General features: G+C 35.6%; 1 protein-coding gene across 1 annotated transcript in view; it reads left to right on the top strand.

Moving 5' to 3' along the window:
* DCN (decorin) overlaps positions 1–25,800 on the top strand; it is a 37,389-nt gene extending 11,589 nt beyond the window's left edge. The window contains 6 exon segments of the mRNA NM_001323188.1: positions 10,827–10,939; positions 19,293–19,506; positions 19,721–19,834; positions 21,106–21,199; positions 24,094–24,232; positions 25,006–25,800. Of these exon segments, the coding sequence (NP_001310117.1) occupies positions 10,827–10,939; positions 19,293–19,506; positions 19,721–19,834; positions 21,106–21,199; positions 24,094–24,232; positions 25,006–25,200 (869 nt within the window). The 3' untranslated portion in view covers positions 25,201–25,800.
* Positions 25,801–26,815: the final 1,015 nt, after the last annotated feature.

The following is a 26,815-nucleotide window of genomic DNA, read 5'->3' as shown; positions in this document are numbered from 1 at the left end:
TGTTGTTATTGTTGTTATTGTTATTATTATATTCCTTGGAAGTCAAAGAAAGCAAAAAGAAAGCCCTATACTCAGTAAATCTTGAAAAAAAAAATTAAGAATAAAATATTTAGAACACCATCTTGAGAAGTTTTCAATAAAACAAACAAAACAAAAACAAAACTGGCTAGATGTAGGATTTTCTGTATTTATAAACTATGGTTAGGTTTCTCCTGTGCAAGAGCAATAAGCAGGCCTTGTTGCATTGCCACTAGTTTTACAACCTGAATTGCTGATGTTCCAGTTCCAGTTGACAGACATGATTCTGGGTGAAAGTTAGACCATTCTAATTATATGCTTTATTTTTTCATTGCCTGCTCCAAGGTAACAGTTACCACTCATCTGTGCCTTGGGGTTTGTTTGCTTGGTTGACTGTTGTTTTGGTGAGGCTTTTTTTGGACAATCTTACATTTGTTTGCTTGGTTTAGACTAGGGAACATACTTTAATATAGCCTAGTAGAGGGAATGGTAATCTTGAGTGCCAAATACAAGCGGTATGAGAAGTGACTGTTTTCTGCATCAGAATATGACAAGGGCTGGTTTCTAAAATATCCCTGTCTTCAAATAAATAACTAATAGATGGATGCATGAATCAATTGTTGTGACACTGCAAAACATAGCAGGTGATTGAAGCACTTGAAATGTACTAAAAATCATTAATGATATACACTAATGCTATTGAAATCTATATTATATGTATTAAATTCTTAACATCTCCATTGGATGTAGTGTTTGGTAACACATATAACTATTTAGGAACTATTCTTATTTTCAACATAATTATGCCTGTGCTGTTCACCTGCTAAAGACTCTCTGCCATGTCCTAGGAGGACCTAAGGACTCCAAAAGTTCCTTCCCAGTGTTCACTGTGCAAATAGGAATGTGATCTAGGAGTTTGTGTTCTACTTGAAGCCACCAACGATAATAGTAAGAAAATGCCATTCTCAGGAAAACCTCTTTTACAATGCCCAACTGCTGTGGTATTTAGAAAAGTTCCTGTTTTTAAACAAGTCTTCAAAACACCTCTTTCTAACCAAGCTTTGACATTTCTAACCCTTCCTTATTAACTTTGGACTCAGTAGTATGTGTATTACTTTGTCCATATCCTGGATCTGTCATGTGGCTACAGGAATAAAAGTTGTTTTTCTTAAGGTTTCAGTCTTTTCTTGAAGTTTAAGTCTACAAGTATATGCTTTTTAATTTCTCATATGTTCTTTTTAACTTATTTCTCCTGCTCTTAGTGTTCGTTCTGACAAAAAGTATTAGCAGATGTTAGAATTCAAGTTCTGTCCAGTTGTATTACATTTTATAGTTTATTCCTGCAAAGCATTTTTGTACTTTACACTAGGAAAAGAAAACAGATAGGTGGAGTGGAAATTTCTTATTGGCTTCTCATCAAGGAAAGAGATGGAAACAGTGAACACAGAGACTTTTGAGACCAAAGACCGTACTTGCAAGGGGTTGTGATGTTTTGAATACTTGTGCGTTTTGTGCTTTGGGTGCTTTTGTACAACTCATGGGACTTAACAGTGTTCACCAGGTCTATGTCCTGTTGTCAATAGGGTTGCATTTGCTATGCAGTCAAAACTACTGACTAAGGCATTCTATAAAGAAAGAAAAAGGTGAAAAGCGATATGTAAATATTCTTTGTGCAGTCTCTTTGCATGCTTTTAAGTGAGGACACCCAGGAGTGCATCCTCTATCAGCCTTTTGCTACTGATTATTTTGATTTGCTACCAAAAAAAAAAAAAAACCAAAAAAAAACCCCAAAAAACAACAAACAAACAAACAAACAACAACAAAAAAACTGATGAGGAGAAGATGTTTGCAGTTCTTATTTTACTATGAAAAAGAATGCAATAAATATGCAATGCTGTGAAAACCAGAAACCACTTCTCACCATCTCATTTCTTGTCAGCGTTATGTAGTTAGTGGCAAGGTAAATGGGCAGGTTATTTATATAAATGCTACAGTATTTAAGTTACACAAATATGAATGACTTTGCAGCCTGGTCCTGCAGTATATCATCATCACAATAGAAATGTGCAAGAGGTCATCCTAGAACCAGCTTCTTCTTCATTGTTTACATCATCTAACATGCGAAAGCCCAGGATAACCTCAGTTTCTGTGCTGGAGAATTTTCACTTTGAACACAGCTAATCACATACTCCAGAAGTTCATTTTCCAATAAATGTTTTCCCTTATACCTCTCCAATGAGAGCCTCAGAAGCTAACCTGGCTCTCAGTGAATTCCTATTTAAGGTTAACATGGAAGAATGGTGTTTGTACTTGTGCAACATCTACTCTCTCAAAAAAAAACCACTGAATATCTTTGTATAAGATATGTATGAACAAAGACAAAACTGAATTAGCCAAACAGGACTATGATGCAGTTTATTTCCATAAGCTCGATTAGGATTTACATGCCTTCAAACTGAGGAGATCAAACTAATTCTTTACCAATGGGAAGTACAAATGAGAAAGAGAAGGGAACAGAGCTAGCCATGTCTGTATAGTGGCAGCAGGTCATAATAAAACTAGGACTGTGCAATAGCCATGTGGTCAGGGAAGAAAGGTGTAAGTTTACTGGAAAGTTGAAGAGATCTCCCCAAACTGCTCTTTATTGCTGCCTTTTTATGTTAGTGCTAATTCTGTTAAATTCTAAAGCAAGGATTTAGAGTGGTATCCTTAGATTAGTATCTATTGCCTGCTGATTGAACCATTAATCAGGAAAACAGCCTTACTCCAAAGGGTTAAAAATTTAGTGTTAGATAGCTTTCAGTTTTCCCAGTCATTGAAATGGTCTCTTTTGAGTACTCTAAAGACATGCAAGAGGTACATATTTCACATCAATGTGTGAGTAGTCATGGGTAGTGCATCTGCATTATATCCACAGTGATTAAAGACACAATGCACAATGTGCTAGCAGATTACACAAATCACACAGGGCTGTTGCTGTTCTCTGATGGGATGTTTTATGTCAGTAACCATGACAGTAATGTCATGTTGGCAATTCTAGCAGTTACTTCAGAAATCTCACGATAGTTGATTGTTTTACGTAATGTCTTCAGCCCTGAAGGCTCATGATTTTTATTTTTTTTTCAAAATACTTTTCTGCCTTTCTAAGATAAATCTCTGCTTCGTGATAAGGTGTACATCTTCCAGACCTTTGAATTTAACAGTCAGTTAGAAAGAACACAGAAAAGGAATTTGCTTGATTTTGAGTATTAAGGATACATCATTACCTCTCAGTATTAGTTTGGAGACAGGAGACTGAATCTATCTGTACCAGAAATGTGACTAACACTGAAAAATGATTTATAACAACTGTAGCTTGCAATATCCTTTATACTCTGAAATTTGTGTTCAATACATACAGTGGGTGGAAATGGAAGCAAGCAGATAAGCTATGCATTCATTTTAAAACCTTTGCTGTGACTTTTTCAATTGTTAGTACTATCATAAGAGATAATTGAGCAGTTGATCACAGTGTGATTTTATTACTTTTTTTTTGTGTTCTTCATTCTATTCTGGGAAGCAGTGTTATAAATTGTCATGATTCTGTTATTTTGTGAAATGTTTTTTGGGAGAAAAAAATAAATAAATACAGGGTAGTGGTATATCTGTAGATCTACTGTGAGAGGCCTTCCCAGCAGGGGATGGGTTTCATTTTCTCATTCTTTCATAAGGGAAGGGTCAGAGGTATACAGAAATAATCTGTGAAGAAAACAAGCCCCAAATGGATCATAATGGATCATGAATTGTATGGACTGAAAGCAGGAAAAACATCTGAAAAAGGTTATAAGTCCCTTTTAAGAAGATGCATTTTAAGTTTCAAGTATTCCAGTGGACACTCCTTTTTAGAACAATCACACGAGAAAAACAGTACTCCACTTTTTCTGATTTTTTTATTAATAAAGTAGTCATTAGTACTGATAATTTCATAGGGAATGAGAAAGGTGGGGAACAGACTTTTACTTTGAAAGTGGGAGAGAGAAGGAGTCTGGGGATACTTCTCAGCAAAGAAAGGCATTTGTTTCTTATTTTTCTGGCTGGTAGGATGCAAATTATGAAATTAATCTTATTTTCAAATCCTACACAATAGAGAACATATTTCCAGTAAATACTCAAGTACAAAGCCTGGGAAAGCTTCAGTGAACTTTTCTACGTCCTGTTATTTTCCACGGCCAAGACTGCTGAACCCATAAGCTTTCCATTCACCCCATGCATCCCAGAATACATGCAGGGCACCACCAAGGGCATTCACCCCAGAGAGGGAGGGAGGCAGGGAATGAGGGGTGCTGCCTGCTGTGGGACGAGGCAGAGCCTGGCTTGGAGCAGGGAGAGCGTGCAGCAGAGGAAGCACAGGCAGCTGCCAGAGAGGCCTCCTCTGCTGGGAGAGCAGCCACTGATGACCACGGCTGGGAATTACACGTAGCTCTGGCCAAATTCCTCAGCTGGCAGCAGCTGTTAGTGGAAACTGAAGCAGACTTGAAAAGAGCCCTATTTTATGGCCCCTATGATAATAATCGTGAGTGTTGGGATGTAATAACACATGTATCTGAGCTGCAGAGTTCAGATCTCCTTCTGCCTTTTGACCCCTTCTCCCAGCTGGGGAAGGGAAGGATTTTCCAGCGGAATGAGCCCCATCCTCAGTTGTTATAAAATGGACAGGAGAACATGGGGGGAAAAAGAAAAAAAAAGAAAAAAAAGAAAGAAAAAAAACCCAAAAACATAGCAAACTGCTGCATTAAGTAGTTTGTAGTAAGCACAGTTCTCTTTTTGTTATTTTGACTATGTGGTCTCAGCACTACAAAGACGCAGTTCCCAAGGAAGTGTCCTCATCTCTGGGCTACAGACTCAGACTCTCATTTGCTTCGTTTCTCTCACTAGCCTCATAAATCTTGCATTCCTTTTCTGTAGAGCTGTATGGCTTCAGCAGAAATGTGGCTCCATGCCAAGCTGCAGACTCTCACTTCTGAGAAACAGAAGGAGCAAACTGAATCCCCTTCAGAGTGAGTGGGGTTCAAAAGCCATCCCTGTCATTTTGAGGGTTAAACAATTCCACAACTGCTTGATCGCAGCTCCTGAAGCTGAGTGTGTAATTCCCTGTGCTGCAAAAGTAATGAAGTTTGCCTTGTATACTGAAATCCCTAATCTCCCTTAGTCCACAGAATATTCCCAAATCCCTGATACATCTCCTACACCTGCTTAGCCAGTTAAATGGCAGCATATGTGAGTTGGGCTGGTGTATCACCATGCTGGAGATGACTGTCCACTGCCCGATGCTCTCTCTGGGACTCAGTAAATGCTGAATTATACCAGCCTTAGCCTGTGTCATTAGCTTGGCTAGTTTCTGCCTAGTTTCTGGTTTCATAAATCTCCAGACCCATGGGACCTGTGTCTTCTCCAGGTGGTGAAGCACAAACAATCAGGCAAGCATTATAATTGCGCAAATGTAATTTACTTAAGGAATCATGACAAAGCACTACATACCAGATAGACAGAATCTCATTGAGACAAGCCTGATTTCTCAATCCTCTCACTAAAGAGGGGTTCCTGGACCTGAGAAATGCTCTCCACTGAACATCTTCTATATGGTTGTAGTTGACCCTTTCCTTCACTACACTTCTAAAAGTGAGTGAGGGTCCTTGTTGTCTTGTGTGATTGAAATCTGCTGATCATCCAGCTCTGCTAGCCATCCCTCTGATGCATTTGATCGTATTAGTTATTCCAAGCATCTGTGATATACTGACTAGAGCAAGAATAAGTTAGGAAAGCTTCTTCCAGGGAAAATAAAAGTGCAACTGATACTGACTATCAAAAGGAAGTATTTCAAGCTTAGCAACATACTTCTTTTCTTCTTACAGTCCTCTGGCATATTCTGTTCTGGAAATATTATCAAATAGATATTGATATACATATATACATAAATATAACTGGACATGAGCCAGCAGTGTGCGCTTGCAGCCCAGAAGGCCAACTGTGTTCTGGACTGCATTGAAAAGGAGTGTCCAGAAGAGAGTAGGAGGTGATCGTCCCCCTCCTACTGACTACTGCATCCAGGCCTGGAGACCCCAGCACAAGAAAGATGCAGAGCTCTTGGAATGGGTCCAGAGGAGGGCCACTAAGATGATCAGAGGGCTTCTTCTCCTATGAAGAAAAGTTGAGGGAACTGGGATTGTTTCGCTTGGAAAAGAGAAGGCTCCGGGAAGACCTCATTGTGGCCTTCCAGTATTTGAAGGGAGAATATAAATAGAAGTGGGAATGACTTTTTACAATGGTGGATATTGATAGGACAAGGAGGAATAGTTTTAAACTGAGACAGAGGAGGTTTAGGTTAGATGTTAGGAGGAAGTTTTTCACACAGATGGTGGTGACACACTGGAACAGGTTGCCCAAGGAGGTTGTGGATGCCCTGTCATTCAAGGTGAGGCTGGATGTGGCTCTAGGTAACCTGGTTTGGTGGCTGGCGACCCTGCACATAGCAGGGAGTTGAAACTGGATGATCATTGTTGTCCTTTTCAACCCAGGCCTCTATATGATAGCATGATTCTATGATAAATACATTATAAGAATGTATACTGATGAGAATCACTGAGTGCTCATAGGTTGATGAGGTAGAGATGAAGAAAAAATCTACTTTATTGAAATCTGCAAAGAATGATACTGATCTGGTCCAATTTGCAGTTGATAATTGGAATTGATAAGATTTTTAGCTTCCAAGAGGAAGACGTGTTTTCTCCTGAAGCACTGCTTTAATGCCAATGACAATAATTGTCTGACTAAAAGAAACACAGACTGGTTTGTTAGGTTCCATATGTTTTGAGAATCCGTAGGATCTTGATTTCAGCAAAAGCAAGCACTTTGGAAGGGTGGGGCTGTACCATTTTTGCTTATTTGTGAATTTTTGAAATACAGTTTAAGCACAAGCTTAAACAATAACTGATTCACTTTTATTCGATGAAAATAAATAAAACCATACATTTAACAGTTTAACAGACAGTAGGAAAGGCAGGAAAATCTAAATCTTTACTCAATTTTAAGTTAATCTTAGAAGCCAGAGAACTGAAACATTTCCAAATTGCCAAGCTGTATAGTAGTGATTATTTGCATAAAAAGTCAGACTGCTATGTAGGGCTGTCATGTAGTTTTTTAAGAAGCAAGCTTAAGTACATATATATGTATTTATTAAAAAATAAAACTAAGAGCTGGAATACTTGTGTGAACTGGTTTTAAAATAATTCAGGAAGTGACTCAGTTGGCATTTTCCTGTACTCATCCCCCTTTTGCTTGGTACTACATAAATTTCACTGAGAGGCAATTGTAGGTGGACTTAGAGTCACACTAAAACTTGTTTCCAGAAGTATATGGACATCATGTGTGTTTCTCAGAAACAAGTAATAATTACAGCCCACAGTTAACCTCTTAACTCCTTTGTCTTCCATCCAGAAGAATAAAAAAATCTCCCTGGGCAAAGGTAATTCTATGTGTTAACTCCTACAAGTACCTATCTGGAGATCTATCTGTCTCTGTAGACTTGAAAGCTCATGTAGAAGTGACAAGTGCCAAAACATTTGGATCCTGTCCACAAGTCAAACGCAATTTAATCCTGAATTATTTAGCTGCTGATTTTATAAGTTGGTGTCCAGATCCACATATTTACAAGCTTTTATTTCACTGTTGAGATCCATTTTATGTGGCTGTCAGTTGGTGGGTGTACCATACTACTTAAAACTAATATAACATGGCACCAGAGGTGCATCCTGTGTTCCTCTGCACAGTGCATGACGCTCTGCTGTCCCATATTCAAAACTCAGACAAGACAAGGAAAAACCAAATGTCACATCTAGAACTGTTTTCTGAACAATTTTAAAAAATGTTTTCAGGAAATAAATAACAGAATATGTGTATGTATGAATGTAAGGTAATGAAACAAGTTCATATTTTAAGGGATAGAAGTTATATTCTTTGTATATGGAGCTACATACATCCTAGTTTTTAATACAAGATAGGAAGCTTTCATAAAATCAGTTTTCACTAAAGGCTATTTGATTATAGCTGTTTTATTGTTATAATATGAAACACAGATTAACTTCTGAGCTCTGTGAAATTATTAGTTCTACCTTATTCACAGAAAATGCTTCAGTGTGTAGAACTGGCCACGTGAAGCTTGAAATGTACAGCTGGAAATTTAATTTGAAGCTTAGTCTTCAGCAAATCAACCCTTTCATGGCAATCCAAGTATTCTTACGAGGCATGTTCCAAGGACATCCAATAATGAACAGCTGTGCAACTCTCGTGTACCCCAGTTTCTGCCACAAGCACTTAAATTACAAATGCCAGTGTTTATAATATGAATGCATTGACAGCTAGAACATACTAATATTACTTTGTAATATTTGTAATATTTGTATTCAGTAATTTTTTGCACTTGTATGTTACTAGACTAGAAACTTTTCACAGCAATCATGATCTTAAACAAACAGTGCTTTTTGGGAGAGAATTTTTAGTTGCTGACATCAGTGTTGTCTGCTGAGGACATAAACTGTCCAGAAACAACATGCAAATTATATGGTATTACATTTGTGTATATTTGGAGCTACACTTCTGAAAGTAATGAGAGTTTTGCCTTCAGAAAAATTGAACTCCGTCTCTAAATGAGAAAACATTATTTTAGGAATATGAAGAACCCTAAGCTCTGTAATCTATTCATGTGTTGAAAATCAGTAAGGTAAATAGTAGGAGATATGAGTTTTGTCATTTTATATGCAGTATATACTTTTACTCATTCACTCTAGGCTGGAAGATTCTTTTAAAAACTTCTTGTTATGACGTGATTCAGACAGGTTAACCTACATTATAGTCAGTTTTACTAAATATTTAACCCATATATTTTTATACTTCATTAGTTAATACTTGAGAACTTATGGATGGGGAAAAAAAGAAAAAAAAAAAAGATTGGAAGAGTGGTTAGGATTTCTTTAAATTCAAAAAACAACTTTTTACAACATCAGGACAATAGAATATGTTCTGAACAGACTTACTTATCACTTAAATCTAGGAAGCAACCTCTTCAAAAGTTGAGATCTCCTACACTCATGAGTAAATTCAAGAAGGCTTGTTTCCAGATTTTGCCAAGCATTGAACATCAGTTACAGACAGCAGTGGGATGTGTCAACTACTCAACGCCTTGGAAGAGTCTGACAAAGTTCCAAAAGACAAATTTGAGGTCTCATCTGCATGGAGTTATTTTAAATAATGGGACCAGATCTATAATGAATTCTTAGTGAGCCACTAACTGTATTAAAATGTGGTCTTTCAAGAGCTTATGGCAGTTTTGCAGTATTAACCAGACAACAGTGCTCTTTATGTGATTTAGAAGCACTAAGTATGGTGCCAAATGCACCATTCTTTTAATGATTAGCCATAATAATTCAAAATAAGACCTATTTTATTTTATTTTATTTTATTCTATTATTTTATTTTCCCCCCTCTATTAAACACCTCTGAATCACAGAATTTTTGAGTATGGAGAAAATGTCTTCAGATGGTATCCTGTCAATGCAAGATCCATTACAGCAGGTAGCTCAGGGCTGTGCTTTGAACACCCCCATGGATGAAGACTCAACAGCCTTTGTGAGCAACTTATTTGGACAAAAATATCTTAATGTCTTTGAAGTCCCATTTATTAGATTAAAATACACTTAATTTAAAAGATAGTCAAAATTTTTAATCTGAGAACACTGTTTCTTATGCAGTCCACAGACATGTTCAGGAGACACTTACAGACATAATTCCCAGGAAACTCTGTGTACAGCTTCAGAAATATTTCTTGAAAAATTTATTGGAATCCTACCTGGTGATATTTACTGCTGTCAGCTGTCCATATTGAGACTTCATTAATGTCTGTATATTTACAAGCTGTTCATTTCTTCATTTAACATTTCACGTTCTGGTTTTTTTTGTTTGTTTGTTTGTTTGCTTTTTGTGTTTTGTTTTGTTTTTTTTAAATTGTGGTTTGTTTTTTTCATTTATTTTTATTTTGATTTATTTTAAAAGGATTTATTTTAAGGATGAGCTAGGAAAGAAACATTAACTTTGTGGTAAATCAGAATGACTATTAATTTGCTGTATTCCAAGTCACACTATGAAAGGAAAGCTGGGTAAAGTGAGTGTTATTTAACACTAAATAATTTAATTTCCATTACTTCATTGGACTTATATATCAGCTATTCAGAAAATAGTCCCAAAGAGAGTCTTTAATTTAAACTGTCTGATGTTCTTTTGGCAGCTGTAGAGAAACCAAGAGATTTGTTCTCCAGAAAACTTGGACGCAGTTTCAGCTGACAGAAAAGTGGGGGTTTTGTGTCTTTTCTTTTTTTTTTTAAGGTGGACTTCACTGAAGTGCTCTCTATCCAATAAGACTAAGACACAGTGAAATCAATAAATGCAGTATTTCTTTCTGAAAGCAATTTTTATTCACAAAAGTCAGTAGGTTAGAATGCATTAGAAATAATTTTGACAAACTCAAGATATAGCTCAGATATATTTTCAGAAAAGGGCATAATGGAAATGTTAATAGGTAAATTTCAATTTGACATAGCAAAATAAAACTCCCTCTAACTCTTCAGAGACAGAAATTCTGTCAAATAAGTTTTCATAAGCTTCTTCAGGAAATGAGTTCTAGAAATGTTTACTGAAAGGTAAATGTAACTAAGGGAAATACTGGTCTCTGTTGGAATTTGATTTCAAAGTCAATTGTTTATTCTTTTTACTGATCCTAGGTCTGGAAAGAGTGCCAAAAGACCTTCCCCCTGACACAACTCTGCTGGATTTACAGAACAACAAAATCACCGAAATTAGAGACGGAGATTTCAAGAATTTGAAGAATCTTCATGTAAGTGTATAGCTGAACACAAACTGGATGAAAAAAATGGTGATTTGGGCCTAGTGCCTATGTTTTTAAGGAATATTGATTAAATATTCTGTGATCTTCCTCCACTGTCCCAGTCTCTTTCTAATTCCTCCCCTGTAAACTCTTTCCTCGTGCCACTAAAGATCTTCACTAGTTTTCTTCTATTTGTAACTGTCTCCCTTCCATTATGTTCCTGTTCTCCATGACATCCTCACTCATCATTCACTCATTACTGTATTCCTTCCCCTCCTGCCTCTGAGCTCATGGAGTGTTCTTTGCACTCTCTATGATGTCATCAGTTTTTTGTTTTCTAATTTTAGCCCAAGCATCCTTTCAAGCCAAAATTATGCCTGCTGCACTACAATGACATTATGGTTTTGCCAATAATTGCCTATTAGTAAAATTCTACCCTTATCCATCTACAACTGCCAACACTATTCTTCCAACACTACTGACTGCTTTCCCTTTGCTATCACCCAAACAAGCATTTTCTCCCTCTTAAATTTCTTTGAGTGGTTTTGAATAATTACTAGGGATACAATGACTGGTTGAAATGGAGGGAGATGCAAGAGTAGATCATGATGAGGTTCTTGTCATATAATTTTAGCAACTGTTGCGTAGATTTCTACATCTGACCTTGAATGAGAAGATCTATGCCCCCAAATTGTTTGTTTTTTTTCCAGTTCTTGTGTTCTGCTACTGAACAGATTTGACAATCTACTTCCTTCCTGCTTGTTTTAGTTTTCATCCACTTTGGAAGTGTCCTGTTTTTTTTTTTTTCAGTGATGATTGTCTACTGGATGTTGAAACAAACAAACAAAAAAAAAACAACAACAAAGAAACATTTTCAGTGAAACTAGTCTTTTCCTCACAACACTGCATGAAATGGTATTTCATATGAAAAGCACTGGCACCAATAATATCTTCCTACTTGGCACACAGTTCAGGTCTTCATTATACTCTGTGCTGTGAGTTAAGCTGTTGTGAGTGATGTCATCTCGCCAACTTTAATTCAATGGATATTTTTCTTTCTCTTATTAAATCAGATATAATTTAATACTGAATTAAATAGGTAACACTTCAGGGGAGACATTATTTCTTTACCTTACTCCCAAAAGTAGTCAGGCATTTTTAGAGACTGGTGGAAAACAAAGAATGACAACAGTAACATAGATTTCACTAAATTACCTATAGAACATTCTGATTTTCTTAGATTTTCTCAGTAAGGGAAAAGGATTCCTCTATCTCCACCAAAAAAATTGATTTACCCATGTACATTTATGCAACTAAGCAGCACCTATATGCTTGGCAGGCATCATTTTTCTCGTTGTGTAAGATGTGGGAACAATTTTTATCCTTCCATTTAACAATATTCTTCAGAGTCATAGTAAAAGGAGAATATTGCTTTTAGATAAGCATACCTCAAAAGTTTCGCTCTTGAAAGAGATCTTTTTTTATTTTAAGGATATGTGTGTGCATGTGTGTGATATATATGTACATATCTCACATATAAACATTTAAAATCATATTCTCAGATACACATCACAGACTTGTGATAGCCTTACACTTGACAGTGTGATGATCAAAAGTTTCTGGACTTCTACCAAAATATGAAACCTTTTAAGACTCTACTAAACCAGAAATAGTTGCATAAATTATATCTATTACTGTTCCAAAATCTGAAATAATCAGGAACTGCACAGTCTTTTGCATAAAATTACCACTTGCATAAGCATTTAAAGAGCAATTCTCTGTAATCCTAATTCATACACATCTTGATAAAGAAAAAAAAGATGGTATATTCAGTTTACTTCTTTGAACAACACTTTTAAATTCATTTCTCATTCCTATAGACATGACCTACCATAGATATAATAGTTTTAGAAGAGATTTTCATGAACAAATCAAATTGCAATTGAATTTGTGCTAAAAGCCATGATAAGGAGCAAAGAGATCTCTTTATCTTGCCCATGTGTTCTCTTTCAGTACAAATGTAACTAATTAAGCTCTTAAATGACGTAAAAGAGGACTTAATAACTACAAAGATGTTCAGTGTAAATTAAATTTTTTGAGAAGGTCAAAATGCAGTCAAAATTTGCAGCTGGGAAGCATGGCAAACAAGTAGAAAAGGATTCAATTAGGGGAATATTTAAATGCAAATAATATATGCCTGCAAAGGAGGAGGCACAAAAAGCACCAAAGTAAAGGTGGTGGTATACCTGACATTTTTATAGTTTTCAAGAAAGCCAGGAAAATGTGACTGAGTTGTCAAAGTTGGTCTAAAAAAAATCGAATGAGACTCCATACTATAAAAATGAAACATGAGATAGACTTTGATTGAAGGTCTCAGAACAACAATTAAAAAAAAAAACAAACAAACAAAAAAAAACCCAAAAAAACTTGGAGAAAGACAACGTTTTGCAGTTTCAGAAAGTTGTGTGACTTTATGTAAATTATTTGCTTATGATTTAAACTTGTGACAATACATTTAGAAATGATACTGGAAAAGGAAGAAGAAATCTTTCTATGCTGCTGTCATAATTTTCCAGGCAAACGGAGACTCCTGGTGAAAGTACAGTGCTTTGACTCCATGGACATTTAAAAAAAATCTGAAATACTACATAAGTAAGCTGAAGGAGGAGTTTAGAAAAACAGCACATGAAGTTGCATGCTGTGTGGCAAAGCCAAAACAAACCAGCATAATACCTGGCACTTTGGAAAAGAAGTAATAGAAACAACTGTGTATGACATCAGCGAAAGATTGCACAAATAACATGAAAGTAACTGCATGCTTTTCCAACAGGAATTTTTCAAAGGCATTGCGTTAGTACAGTAAAGGAAGGTGAATATAATATTGGGCTGAAATCAAATGGAACATTGCTGAGTTGAAACTGATGGATGAATACGAAGCCATGGTTCTGTGTACAACAGAGCCCAACCTATTTTCATTTATAATAAAAGCACAGAGAAGATCAGAGCAAGGGACTTAAATTTACAACCATATCCACAATAAGTAATGATCAGTGTTAAGTGCATGGTCAAATAAACTGAGATACTCTTTGTAAGCAATATTTTATGGAAAAAAATAGTGTTTTACATGAAAAATGTTTTATGCCCTCAATTTTTGCTTATTTATTTATATCAGAAGAGGGCTCTCTATAGAAGGATAAGAAAAAAACAACTGAGAATAAGTCTAAAAACACCTTCCAGGGATACAGAAAATTTCCTGACAGATAAAAATATTAATGAAAGAACACAGACTTTGAATGACTTATCACCGCTTCAGTTTCCTTTTCACAGGCGCGATCAAAGGAGAAATTAAGTAAAAATGCTACTCTTTGAATCACAAATTGTAGACTGTATAGTAACCACTAGTTTACTGTAAACTATAGGCAGAAGTCTCTGCCCAAGTTCTACTTCCAAACTCAATTCCCACTATCACCTAATAGATATTCTTGATAGGACTGACAGACACTTCCCTTGTCTCCATTTTAGAACTTCTTAGAATTGCGGAATATCCCAAGTTCAAACTATATTTCTGTGAGCATTCTCCAAATGCTTCTTGTAATCTGGTGGGTCCCTGACAAATATTCAGAGAAAGAACATGTTAGTCTATCTGATCTACAGCACTCCTTTAGAGGGATCCCATTTTTCAGACTCTCTTTTGCACTCTACTGAATGCACAATGAAATTTTCCACAGAAACAAGCAATGTATGACACAAAACATGCATGGAAAAAGATTTTTTTTAATGTGCAGAAGACAAAGATCTTTTTGTGTGAGCACAAAAACAGCAGGAAAAAGTAGTTTTAGGTCTTCAAAAATTTGGAGAGTTTCAGAAAACCAAAAAAGCAAAGAAAAATAGAATTTTAATAGAACACAGCCATAACAGAAATAAATAAATAATAAATAAAGTAAACAAGTAAATTATGATAAAGTGAAAGACCTAAATGCTTGCCCCAGTAGACAACAGTAGTGTCAAAGTGTTCTTTAGAATGCCAGAACATTAGGATTATTTTTAAAGGAGCAATAAAACACAGAGACAGCTGTTCTCTGGTCATCTGTGTAAGTCACATTACACAATACTTCCCAGTGACAGCTCAAACTCTGTGCAAGCTACAGCTGCAGTAGACTCTTTGGCTTGGTGAGATTACCCAACAAGGTGCTTTGGATGTGATCAAACTGCTTTCCATAGTTTTCTTTCCTGTATACTAACAGGTTTGTTTCAGTGCCTTGCCATCTCCTTCTTAACAGTTCATCCACCTCTTCCCTCTCCTTTCCATGCCATCCCTTATTCCTTGCCTTTCTTAGCTATGGCCACTTGATCCACTTTACTGAATCTTATCAAAGAATTTAACTTGAAACCTAAAAAAATATCATTACACCACCATGCTTTTTAAATACCATTATCTTTTCTCTGCATAAAGACTGTAGATTGTATGTTCCCCATCAGATAAAACATCTGGAATTCTGTTCAGAAACCTCCTTGGATTCAGGGCCTCTTGGTTCCTTCAACTTTACCAATCTTTATGATTTTTAAAATGAATGCTTATTTTGTAACATTCTGTCTTCCAGTAAAACACAGAAAAGGAAGTAAAAAGGGTTTTTTGGGTTTTGTTTTTGTTAGTTCGTTTCCCCTGCACATGCACACTCACTCTTAGTGTTTGGCAGAAAAGCTTGACTACACACAAGTAGTCCAGCATACAAGTATGCATTAACAACTGAAACCATCAGGCAAAAAAAATGACTGAATTTATTAATATTTTTATTTGAATGCTGACTCCTGAGCTTACAGTTCTTAAGGCATTACTGTTCCTAGCAGCACTACAATAAAACAACAGGTAATAATAAAATACATAACCCAGGAAATTAAAGAAATTCCATCAGGCCTGCAGATTGATTTTTTAGTTTAAACCCTGAAGGCCGCATGCATCATTAAAGATTTGATGTTAGGTAAGAGCTCCATACCCAGCTGGCAAAACAGATGTATCAGCACGTATTAGGGTTGATAACAATTTGCTGATTGTTCTACAGTTCATTTTGGATTTTGGCAAGGCTCTTAATTCAAACTGTTTTAAACTATGAAGGACAGATGTAAGGATGGTAACCCCACAGAACCCTGAGGTTCTCACATAATGAAATGACACCAAAAGATATATTTCCCCTCTCTTCACCTCTGGCCAAGATAAAAATCTCAGGTTTTTGTAACCCCTGGAACACTACGCTAGTTCCTATATAATGGCCACATATTCACTCTGCTGTTTGTTTTTTGACAAGAGCATGCCAGCAAGTGTTCCAAACTCTGCCTGAACTGTGAATCCGTTTTTGTTAGGGGAATGAATATTTGAGGCAGAAACCAGGTCAGGGGGAGGTAAATGGCCAGACTCTCATGGAGGAGCCTGCATCTATTTATGTCATCCAGCCCTTTTCCCCTTTTATTTATTTATACGTGTATTTTGTTACTACACTAATGTAAGAAATGTGTCAGTAAAAATTAAACTATCTTTGGAGCACAGCTTGTCTTTTTACTCTCTAAGCACTGCTTGAACTACCATGATGCAGTGGTCCATAGGTATTAGTGTAGAGAAATTTACAGTAATAAATATAGCCAATGCTTACCATGCAGGAACTGCATGAGAGCTGTCGGATTTATGATATGCATATTATACTCTATATAACAATAGAAAAAGTCTTTATCTCAGAACAAGAGAATAGAAGCTAATTTTTCTCTTATTCATAACAAATTTCTGTGTCGCCTCTGATCTCAAATATGCAATGTCTTTAATGCTTCATATATTTGTGTCTCTTTCTCTTTCTTTCTCAACTCTTTTCCTGCCTGTGGCTAAATACCTCAGTATCCATAGCAAGTCATGCTAGAACATGTGTGTGCTAAAAGCCTTTCATGTGGGCATTGGTGATATGCTTCAATATTGGTGATTTTCTTATATACACACACATATGTATATAACTATCTCTAGTCCCTCCACCAAATAGGGAAAGCAGAGAAGAAGAGAGATTTTTGAAAACAAATTATTCCTTTGGCTGTCTTCAGGTATTATCCTAAGGGATTCTTCAATCTGCAAGATCATTTTATACAAGCAGCACTACAATTGCTAGCTACAGGTCAGGCTCTTTCAGTGCTTTCAGATTGACCCTCATTTTTCCCTCTGAGCATTATTTAGCCCTACACAAACTTACTACATGGAGCTGTTCTTTTACAAAATATGTGTCATGTCCCACCATGCCATCTGGGCTATATTCAGGAAATAGTCCATGTGGCATTTTTTTTTTTTTTTTGCCTAACATCCCTTCTTCAGTAGAACGGCCTGCAGATGTTTTCCCTCAGCTTTTCTCCTCTAGTTCCTGTTTTCAATGACCTCTAAATTCCCCAGAGTTTTTCATTTAATTTTATTGTGTTTTGTTTAAACTTTTGTTACTTGCAAACCATACGGGGCACATTCTGAGGAAAATAAACAGCAGTGCTCAAAGGCTAATAACTTCTTTCTCCAAGTCTTGCGTATAATAGAGTTATTGTGAAGTGGGAAAGGAACCCATGGGTACGGCTGGCCAGGTGCTCTGCTGGTGTGTTATCCTCATCATTTGCTGTTGCTCTGGGAGACAGTAAAACTTCTCCTTTCAAACTCTGATGTGTGGGCTTGTTTTTACTTCCTTAAAGCTGCACAGCAGTGTGAGAAATAATGTAGGTTCAGAATAGCAGGACTCACACAGCAGGATGCAAGTGAAAACTGACATTCTGGTGCAAAAATAAGTTGAAAACTACAGGGTCGTGATACTTTTCCAGCTTATACCACCAGTATGTATGTTCCCACTGTGAAAGCATTTCTAAGCATACTTTTGAAAGATATCATCATTTCTAATTGAGGTAGATACTCTGAATCTTTGAATAAAACAACTCTTCTGTATGTTTCCTCAAGATGGTTTTGATCAGGACAAGCAGTCCTCACAAGAGCTTTAGCTGTTCTCTGAACATTAACTACTCACAGGATATTTAGATTACAAGGCAAGCTGAATGTATACTCATCTATTTTTAGTGAGAAATATTTTACATCAGAACATCAGCTTTGATAGTCAAACCACAGATATTTTTATTGAAAAGTAAAAAAAAAAAAAAAAAGAAAATCTGAAAGGAGATAAAACAATTATTAAAAGATAAAGTGAAACTTTAGCTGAAAGAGATGACCAAGTGATAAAAAGCAGATGTAGGTTAAAAATTTCACATGCTCATGGGTCAAAACTCTCTTACTTAGTATTGGTTTAGATTATCTACGGAAAACTGTTAAAATCAACCAAAAGGATTGTAAAGCACTAGTACATTTAGTTATTCTGTCATGATTAAAGCAGTGAAAGAGACTAACGTGCATAATTCAAGCTGTACCCCTCTTAATAACTGAATGTTTCCCATGTCCTAACACTGTGCAGGTAGATTTCTTACTCTAAGGAGAGAAGCTGCAGCTGCTTCCAAATTCTGGCAGTTTTCCCTTAGAAAACAAAAACTATTCTTATAGCAGTTCTTATAGCAGTCTGAAATACAAGAGAGCTGTGGCCCTAGCTTCCACTGACCAGTATATTTACTTTGGGAGAGACTTATTGTTAGTGAAATGCTTTGCTGAACTGTGAGTGACCTCTTCTACCTCCTTTTGCAAATGTGGTATTGCTAGGTAGCATACAAAATTAAAACCAGATTTGCTCTACTTTACGCATACTCAGTGAAAGCACATAGAGATCACAATGCTTGCTTTCCACAGGATAAGCTCAGGATGAGTCCATTAGGAAAAAAGGACACATCAAATATTATCTTAAACTATCTTCTTACCTCTCAGTTTTCTAGGTAGGTAGTCCAGGCACAATGATTTAGTACTTACTTAACTTATTATGGTTGTGCGATGATGGACAAGATATAAATTTTTGCTCTGATTAAACAAAGCTACTACTATACCTCCTATCTAGTCAGGAAAAAAAAAAAAAAAGCAAATACTACTGATGTTAATTTTATATTCATGACTTACTCTTCACAGATTTCATATGGAAGGATGTTTTGGATATAAATTAGGATTCTTCTGGATATTAAGAGAAGTTGCATATAACTCAGCAGTGAATTGTCATTTGTAGTTATGTAGGTCTTGCTTATCTTTCTCTATTTCATGAGTCCTTAGTCTTTTTATTTTCGTATTGCACAACATTTTCTTCAGCTCACTATATTAGCCATCAAGTGACATAAAAAAAAATGCTAGAAAAATAATAAATATTTTTTAAATCCTTCATTCTTTAAATCATTTTCCCAGTGATCATCTGAGATTTCTGTCATTATTCCACAGGCATTGATCCTTGTTAACAACAAAATCAGCAAAATAAGTCCACAAGCTTTTGCTCCTCTGAAGAAACTGGAAAGACTGTACCTATCCAAGAATAATTTGAAGGAACTTCCAGAAAACATGCCAAAGTCTCTTCAGGAGATACGTGCTCATGAAAATGAGATCTCCAAGTTGAGGAAAGCAGTTTTTAATGGACTGAATCAAGTGATTGTCTTAGGTATGAGCATGGTAATCTGTAAATAAATCAATCCAGCATATTGCATAATTTTTCAACAAGTACTTATTTCTCTTGGTAATTTTATGTAGAAAGCCACAAAATTGTGTTAGTAAATTATACTATTAAATTAGCTTTCATCTGATAGAGACCTGAAGTTTTATGTGTATTGATACGTCCACGACAGTACAACTCACTGAACATCTTTTGTCAACAGAACTAGGCACCAATCCTCTCAAGAGCTCAGGCATTGAAAATGGAGCTTTTCAAGGGATGAAGAGGCTTTCCTATATCCGTATTGCAGACACCAACATTACCAGCATCCCTAAAGGTAAGAACTTCAGTAAATATTTGACAGATTTACACAAGTGTAAGGCAGTGACTTCTAGCTAGCTAGATAAACTTATAAAGTAAATAGATTAGGGACTTATTTTGTAGAATATTCACTAGCTGACTACTATTAAAGAGATACAAACAAACAAACAAACAAACAAACACCAGACAAAAACACACACTCAAAAAATTAATTCTCTGGTCTTTTGGCTTTAATTGGTTTGGAAAATTTTGTTTTACCCTTATGGGAAGCTCCAAAAGTGGTGTACTTTAAGAAGTAAGGCATTTTATGTTACTTTCCTTTCTTTGTCACATTGCTGAAATATAAAGCAGAAGAGTGTTTTCCTCCTCTAAGCCTGGTTTGTGAACCTGCTCAACACTGTACAAATGTAAAGCCATGCAGAATTAACTGAAGCTCTGCAAGCATAGAATCAGCCATCCATGAACCCAGTGAATTGAAGCCAAAAGACCATTCCTATGCAAAACAGAAATATTTGCCATTTAAAAGTATTTCATTGAAAATCACTACAAAGCAAAAACAACTTTGGTATAAGCATTTTAAAAAGAAAAGAAATAAAGAATGTCTCCAATGCAGAGGAAATTGTATTCAGTTTATTCATACTTCAGCCAGCAAAATGTTTTGAAGTAGCTCTACTTCTTTGAAAGTTTAATACTAGTTGTTATTTCTTTCTTGCAACGTTTCCTGTTTTGAATGTTTCTTTGAATGAGCTAAGACAGATAGTTAAAATATTTGGTTCCAGTTTCTTTTCCTGATAAATAGAATTTGCAAACTAGTTTGTACCTCATTAAAAATACAATAAAACTTTTTTTTTTTTCCTCATCTTTAGAATGTCATTTCCTGCTGTTGTTATTTATATATAAGAATGTCTGAGAAAAAGCCTTCATTTTAGTCAGGCTATTCACATGTAGCACAATTATATGTGTCCCTTTTATGTAATCACAAAGGCTAGAATATCTGTAAAGAACTTCATTTAGATATTTCTCAAGAATGAACTGGTTGTTTTGTTTTTGTTTTTTTTTATGACCTTAAGAGATTCATTTTATTTAATGGCAAATAAATCCTTATCAGCTGTTTTCAGTTTACCTGAGCGTGAAAGTGTCCTGTTCCATTCATGGAACCAATCTCGGCCATATCTGGCAACAATCTTTAACACACCCTCCCCTCCTTTTTCCCTACCCCAAAGAAAGAAGCAAACATAAAATATTAAAGTTTTATCAAAAGTAATTTGATAATGTTCTCTGTCTCAGGTCTTCCTCCATCTCTCACTGAACTTCACCTTGATGGAAACAAAATCAGCAAAATTGATGCGGAAGGTCTGTCTGGACTCACCAACTTGGCTAAGTAAGTGTTTATTGTTTTCTTTTCACATTTAAATATTAGTTGAAATAGTAACCATTACAGATGCAATTGAAAACATAATTCTGGGCTTGTAAGCATTATCGCTGAAGCTTTAAATAACTTAGAGGAAAAGCTCCTAAAACCTGCACAATGAAATAACAATACAAAAAACTTTATTTCTGAGCACTCTTTCCAACTATCTTCAGTTATGAGTGATGTACACCAGTTTGTTCATGTGATTATTGTTATATTTTAAAACTCTTTTAAGAAAATAGAAACATTATTCACTATCACTCAGATTATTGTGTCTAATTCCTAGATCTTCGTATTAAGCATTCAGTTGTTCATAATGAAAAAAAAAAAAACCAAAAAACAAACAGAAATCAAACAAAGACTGTTCAGCAAAAGGATTAAAATTTACCAATGTTTGGTAGCTTGGGCTACAGTTTAGCACAGCGATAGAAGTAATAATTAATACACATTCACAAGTTTTGAAGCTGGCAGTCCCAAGTGATGAGGTTCACAGCAGCTTTCTACAGCTTGTAAAACAAGACATTTTGATTCATGTCTGATATTCATGTTTGATTAAATTTCCATCCTTGATTAAAATAAGTCTTTTCCTGGATGTCACAAACAAAATAAAAATGCCATAATTATGGGTTACAGCACTAAGTAGCAATTATTGTTAATGATAGCAGCTTAGCATGAAATCCTTCAGGCAAATGGTAAATAAAACTTTAAGTAAAAAAAAAGAAAGAAAGACCACCAAGTTCTTAATTACTCAGGTAGAAAGTAATTTACTGTATGGAAACGTATTGTCCTGCAGATGATGCTGTTTTTCTGCTTTTTGATGTTAATCTCTGAAGAACACTATGGGCAACATTACGTAGTTAATACTGTTGCAATTCCATCTTAAAGTTACATGGAGCAAGTGCTAGTGGACCACTCAAAATATCTAACCCTGGGCTGTTTCCATTGTGGTTGCACTGTACCACAGTGAGAAGCAAAAAACTCTCTTGTGGTCTGGAAATGTGGAGCTGTGCAGAGTGGGCACCAACTTATAAAATTGTTCTCTCTGGCCTGTGGTTGAGCAAGCAATGTAAGCAGAGTCTGAAATCTTTTGAAAAGATGAAAAGTAAGGCAAAGTAGAGATCTGATGAAAAAGGAGGGTGCTGGGTGTAACACAATGGACACGTACAACAGAATGTTACAGGACAGCATTTGTGATAAATCTAAAGGGCAGTATGTATCCCCCTGCAGTTCCACAGAAATAAACTACCCACAAATAATTTTTATTTACAAGGGTAAGACATTAGGAACATCAGTATGGAGTCAGATTACCCCCCGTCTGGATTGTATCAACAGCGCTCAACAACATAATAGCTGGTCTTAACCAATAATTGACCTGTGAGAAACAGGTTGCTCTCCTGACTCTGGTTTGAACTATAAACTTCCATGGAAGAACTTGATGTAGTTTTTCCACTTATTCTCTCTTGAGTGCTTGAGCTTTAGTATACAAATGATATTTTTCCTTTTTTTTTTCCTTGTAAAATTACTCACAAGTCTTTCAAAATTTTACATGTAGTACTTCAGTGAAAAAAAAACACAATTGTCTCAGGAATGTAAAGGGAACAAAGATTTTGCTGGTTTCATGCAGGAAGAAGCTTTGCACAGGAATATACGCATTATACAACTGCTGATACTAAGGTCGCTAGATCTTGTTAAAATTTACTGAAGAATATCAATGTGCATATACCTGTGGTTACTTCAAGCCCTGCATAAGGCAGTTTGTTAAAGTGCAGCTAAGAGAAGTGTGGGCTATTGAAGACAAAACAAAGTGAAAATGATCTAAGAACTATTTCTATGCTTAGATATGGTTTTGATTATGCTTTTCAATTATGTCATGACAGCTAAAACACTGTGTTATCACTTTATTAATATAAAAGGAAATAGAAATTGTCAACATTGTAAGCAATAATCATTTTCAAACTCTTCTCCTTTGTTCCCATGGGAAAAGAGGGAAGATTCTGTTCTGCCCTAACATCTTAATTATTCTGTACTTTCCACAATAATCCTTTTTTATTCCATTTTTAAGCATAACCTCAATTGAGTTCAAAAACCAGTTAATAAGGAGTTAACAAAGGACAAAGCACCTACTCATAACTGCTGAATTACCACTGAATTCCTTACTGCAATATAGAGCCTTGAGACTTAGGAGAGACTTTCTCATTTTCCTAACCGGACCACAGAAACTGTGTTAATAAACCCTGATGTGGATATATGGATTGGGAAGGATTCCGTGGCTAAGATTCTGGTCTGGAACCCAGTATAAATGTGCAAAGTCCCATTTCTGTGTTCTGCTGAGAAGATCACTGCATGACTCAGCTCCTGTTTACAGTTTGCTACATGGCTCTAACTACATGTATACTTTAGAAGGATGTGGTGAAGATTTAAAATTAACAGTTCTAGTCATTGTGGGTCTAGTTTGACAAATAAAGTTACAGTTAGCAATCCTAAAGTCATTTGAGAAACTCTGAGTCAACTTTTAAAGAAAGGCTGATGGCTATGTGGATATACAGCATGTACTTACAGTGGAATCAGACATATACACAATTTACAAAAGTATGCAGTACTGTGGGTAAATTAAGTGAAGTCACGATAGCAGTAAGTATGATAGCCCACACCAGATATCAGACATTTTAATACATTTACCTGAACTATTTCTCAGTGGTGACTATGAACCTTATGCATAATCACGGTCTTTTCTACTATAGTAGTTTGTAGAAGTAATCACCCCAAGAAAGATGATTATGTGGGAAAGATTACTATTGTTTTCATTTGTTTATTTTCTTTTTTTTTTCTTTCTTTTTTTTTTTTTTCTTCTTTTTTTCTTCTAGATTGGGTCTCAGCTTCAACAGCATTTCTTCTGTTGAGAATGGTTCTCTGAACAATGTACCTCATCTGAGAGAACTTCATTTGAATAACAATGAACTTGTCAGAGTACCTAGTGGGTTGGGTGAACACAAATACATCCAGGTAAGGCTTATCATACTGCCTCAGATAACAGTGTTTGGATGATTATAGATTATATATGAATTGTTATTCAGTTTTGAATGAAAACATATAGTTCTGAAAAAGGTAACTTGATACAAGTTTCATTTATCATTGAATACACACGGAAAGTAGAAACAGCAGGACTCTGTTTGACTAGATCTGTAGGCATGAATTTGTATCTTGGTGTGCCTAAAGAGACACAACAAATATGAAGACCCCCATGGTGTCCAGGGAGAAAGCTTCCCAAGAATGAAGACTCCTGAATGGAAATCACTGTCTCCATGTAGCTTGAGAAAACTCATTGGGAATGGTCTCACTGGAGCAAAGTAATCATCAACTATTTAAATCAGTATTAGCAGTTACTCTGGCTCTGAGTCCTGTATAGTTGCACTCATGAGAGTGAAAATTGAACAGAAACCAATCAACAGTAAATGCATTCTTTGTATACAGCATATAATTCTGAACCACAGTGCTATGTTAATAATTTCACATTTGTCTCTTGCTTCAGCTACAGAATGATCAAATTGTACTACTACTGTATTAGCGTGCACAATTTCTGCTCTTTCTCCAGAAATTATTTCTAATTTGATAAATTACAGGTAATTTAAAAAGTAAGAAGAATCAGATATTTGTCTGGAGAAGTGGATGTGTTAGCCTGAATGATATTGCACAATACTAACTGTTTGACATGAAATTGTTTTTGTTATTTGCCACAGCATCTCTATTTCTCACTTCTCCAATTCTATAATTTTCAGGTGGTCTATCTTCATAACAACAAGATTGCTTCCATTGGTATCAACGACTTTTGCCCTCTTGGCTACAACACCAAAAAGGCAACCTATTCTGGTGTGAGTCTCTTCAGCAACCCTGTGCAATACTGGGAAATCCAGCCCTCTGCTTTCCGGTGTATCCATGAACGCTCTGCAGTACAGATTGGAAATTACAAATAGATTTCTAAAGGCGGGTTTTGGTTGTATTTCAGCTAAAGTACGTGTTGTAATGGGCCTGTTCAAAAAATTGTTGCTAACAGTTAATTCCAAATACCAGAAACTTCACTGTAAAGTGGAGATGATCCAATTATGTAAAATAAATTAATCATTACAGATGAACAAGATCAAACATACCATCAAAAAGAATTTCTGTCTGTGCTTTAAACTGACTTATCCTTCTTTTCCAGCATGCTTTCTGTGGTAATTTTTGGTTTGCTGAATGCTACAGGTTTTCAGATTCCACTGTATATGAGATTCGGAGTAAATATTTGTCAAACTATGATTTAAGAAAAAGAAAAAAAAAAAAAAAGAAAAAAAAAGATAGCAATTGAGCATATTTTTATAGCCACTGAAAAAAACAGTAGAGGAAAAAAGGACTCTCAAGTCATCTTGAAACTTGAGGAGAGAGTTACCTCCTTTAAATTTATTTCAAGCCCTGGAGGTTTAAAAATATTACTATAACACTAAGCTAATTTTGAATGTATCTATTTAGCAGAGGCAAATAAAATTGTTGCTGATGTCATTATTTTGGGAAAAAAAATAAATTCATATTGTACACATAGTTCTTTTAAGTTTGCCATTTTTTTTTAGAGCAGTGCTATTTGGGATTAGTCTAACATAATCCTAGTGAACAAAATAATGAGTAGTCTGCAGTATGGAACCTATAGCCTATGTCTGGAGCTCAATAACTGATTTTCTCTAGGGCAAATCCCTCTCACCTTAGTCGGAAGGGCAGCTTGACTGATTTTCAGTGAAGTGACTTTGCAGACTAAGGTATTAGGCTTTAACCTTTGGTATCAATCCATGTATATATCTAAAACAAAAATAATAGCAGTTCACTGTTCATTTCTTCTACACTGTACATTTGTCATCATCCTTTCCTGTTTTTGTTTTTTAACACTTCTTAACTGTCAAGTAGAGATATGCAGGCTCCCCATCAGATGAATCTGTGAAATTTAGAATATGAGCAAAATCCTAAGTATAGCAAAAAATGAAGTGAAATGACAGTAAGGCCTAATTGAAAAGTGCTGGGACATAATTTGTAGAAATATCTTCTGAGAATGTTCTGAAGTTTTCTGCAAATTGAGATTCTTCAACACATTGTAATGGGTAGCAAGCACATCAAAGGTAGGCTGCACATTTCTACTGTCAATCTACAAAGCTAACCATTATACTCAATCAAAATGTCACCTTAGAAGAATCTTCTGCAGCCTCTTAATTCTCCAAAGCCAATCTCTCTAATTTGTAAAACATATATGTCATTTATATTAAAGGATAATGCAATACAGGCAAATTCCAAAGTGTTTGTCTTTATTTTCTGTTTTGTTAGCATGACATGCTGTGAAAGAACTTTAACTGTGATTAAGCCCTGAAGAATGAACATCTTTGGCATGGTGATAATTAAAGTACGAGCAGATTACTTGCAAGTCTTCTGTCTTTAGAAAAAAAATCATTAATAGATATTTCTCTTTTAGAATATTAACATGTTCTCTTAATAGTTGGCATTTATTTATGTAATTGGAAATTATAATGAGTCATGAAAGCCATTACACAGAAACAAGGTATTGCCACCTTT

This window comes from Coturnix japonica, chromosome 1 (assembly GCF_054131305.1).
Source record: "Coturnix japonica strain WE chromosome 1, WE-NBRP24, whole genome shotgun sequence".
Classification (NCBI taxonomy): domain Eukaryota; kingdom Metazoa; phylum Chordata; class Aves; order Galliformes; family Phasianidae; genus Coturnix; species Coturnix japonica.
This window is presented reverse-complemented; position numbering and strand designations above follow the sequence as displayed.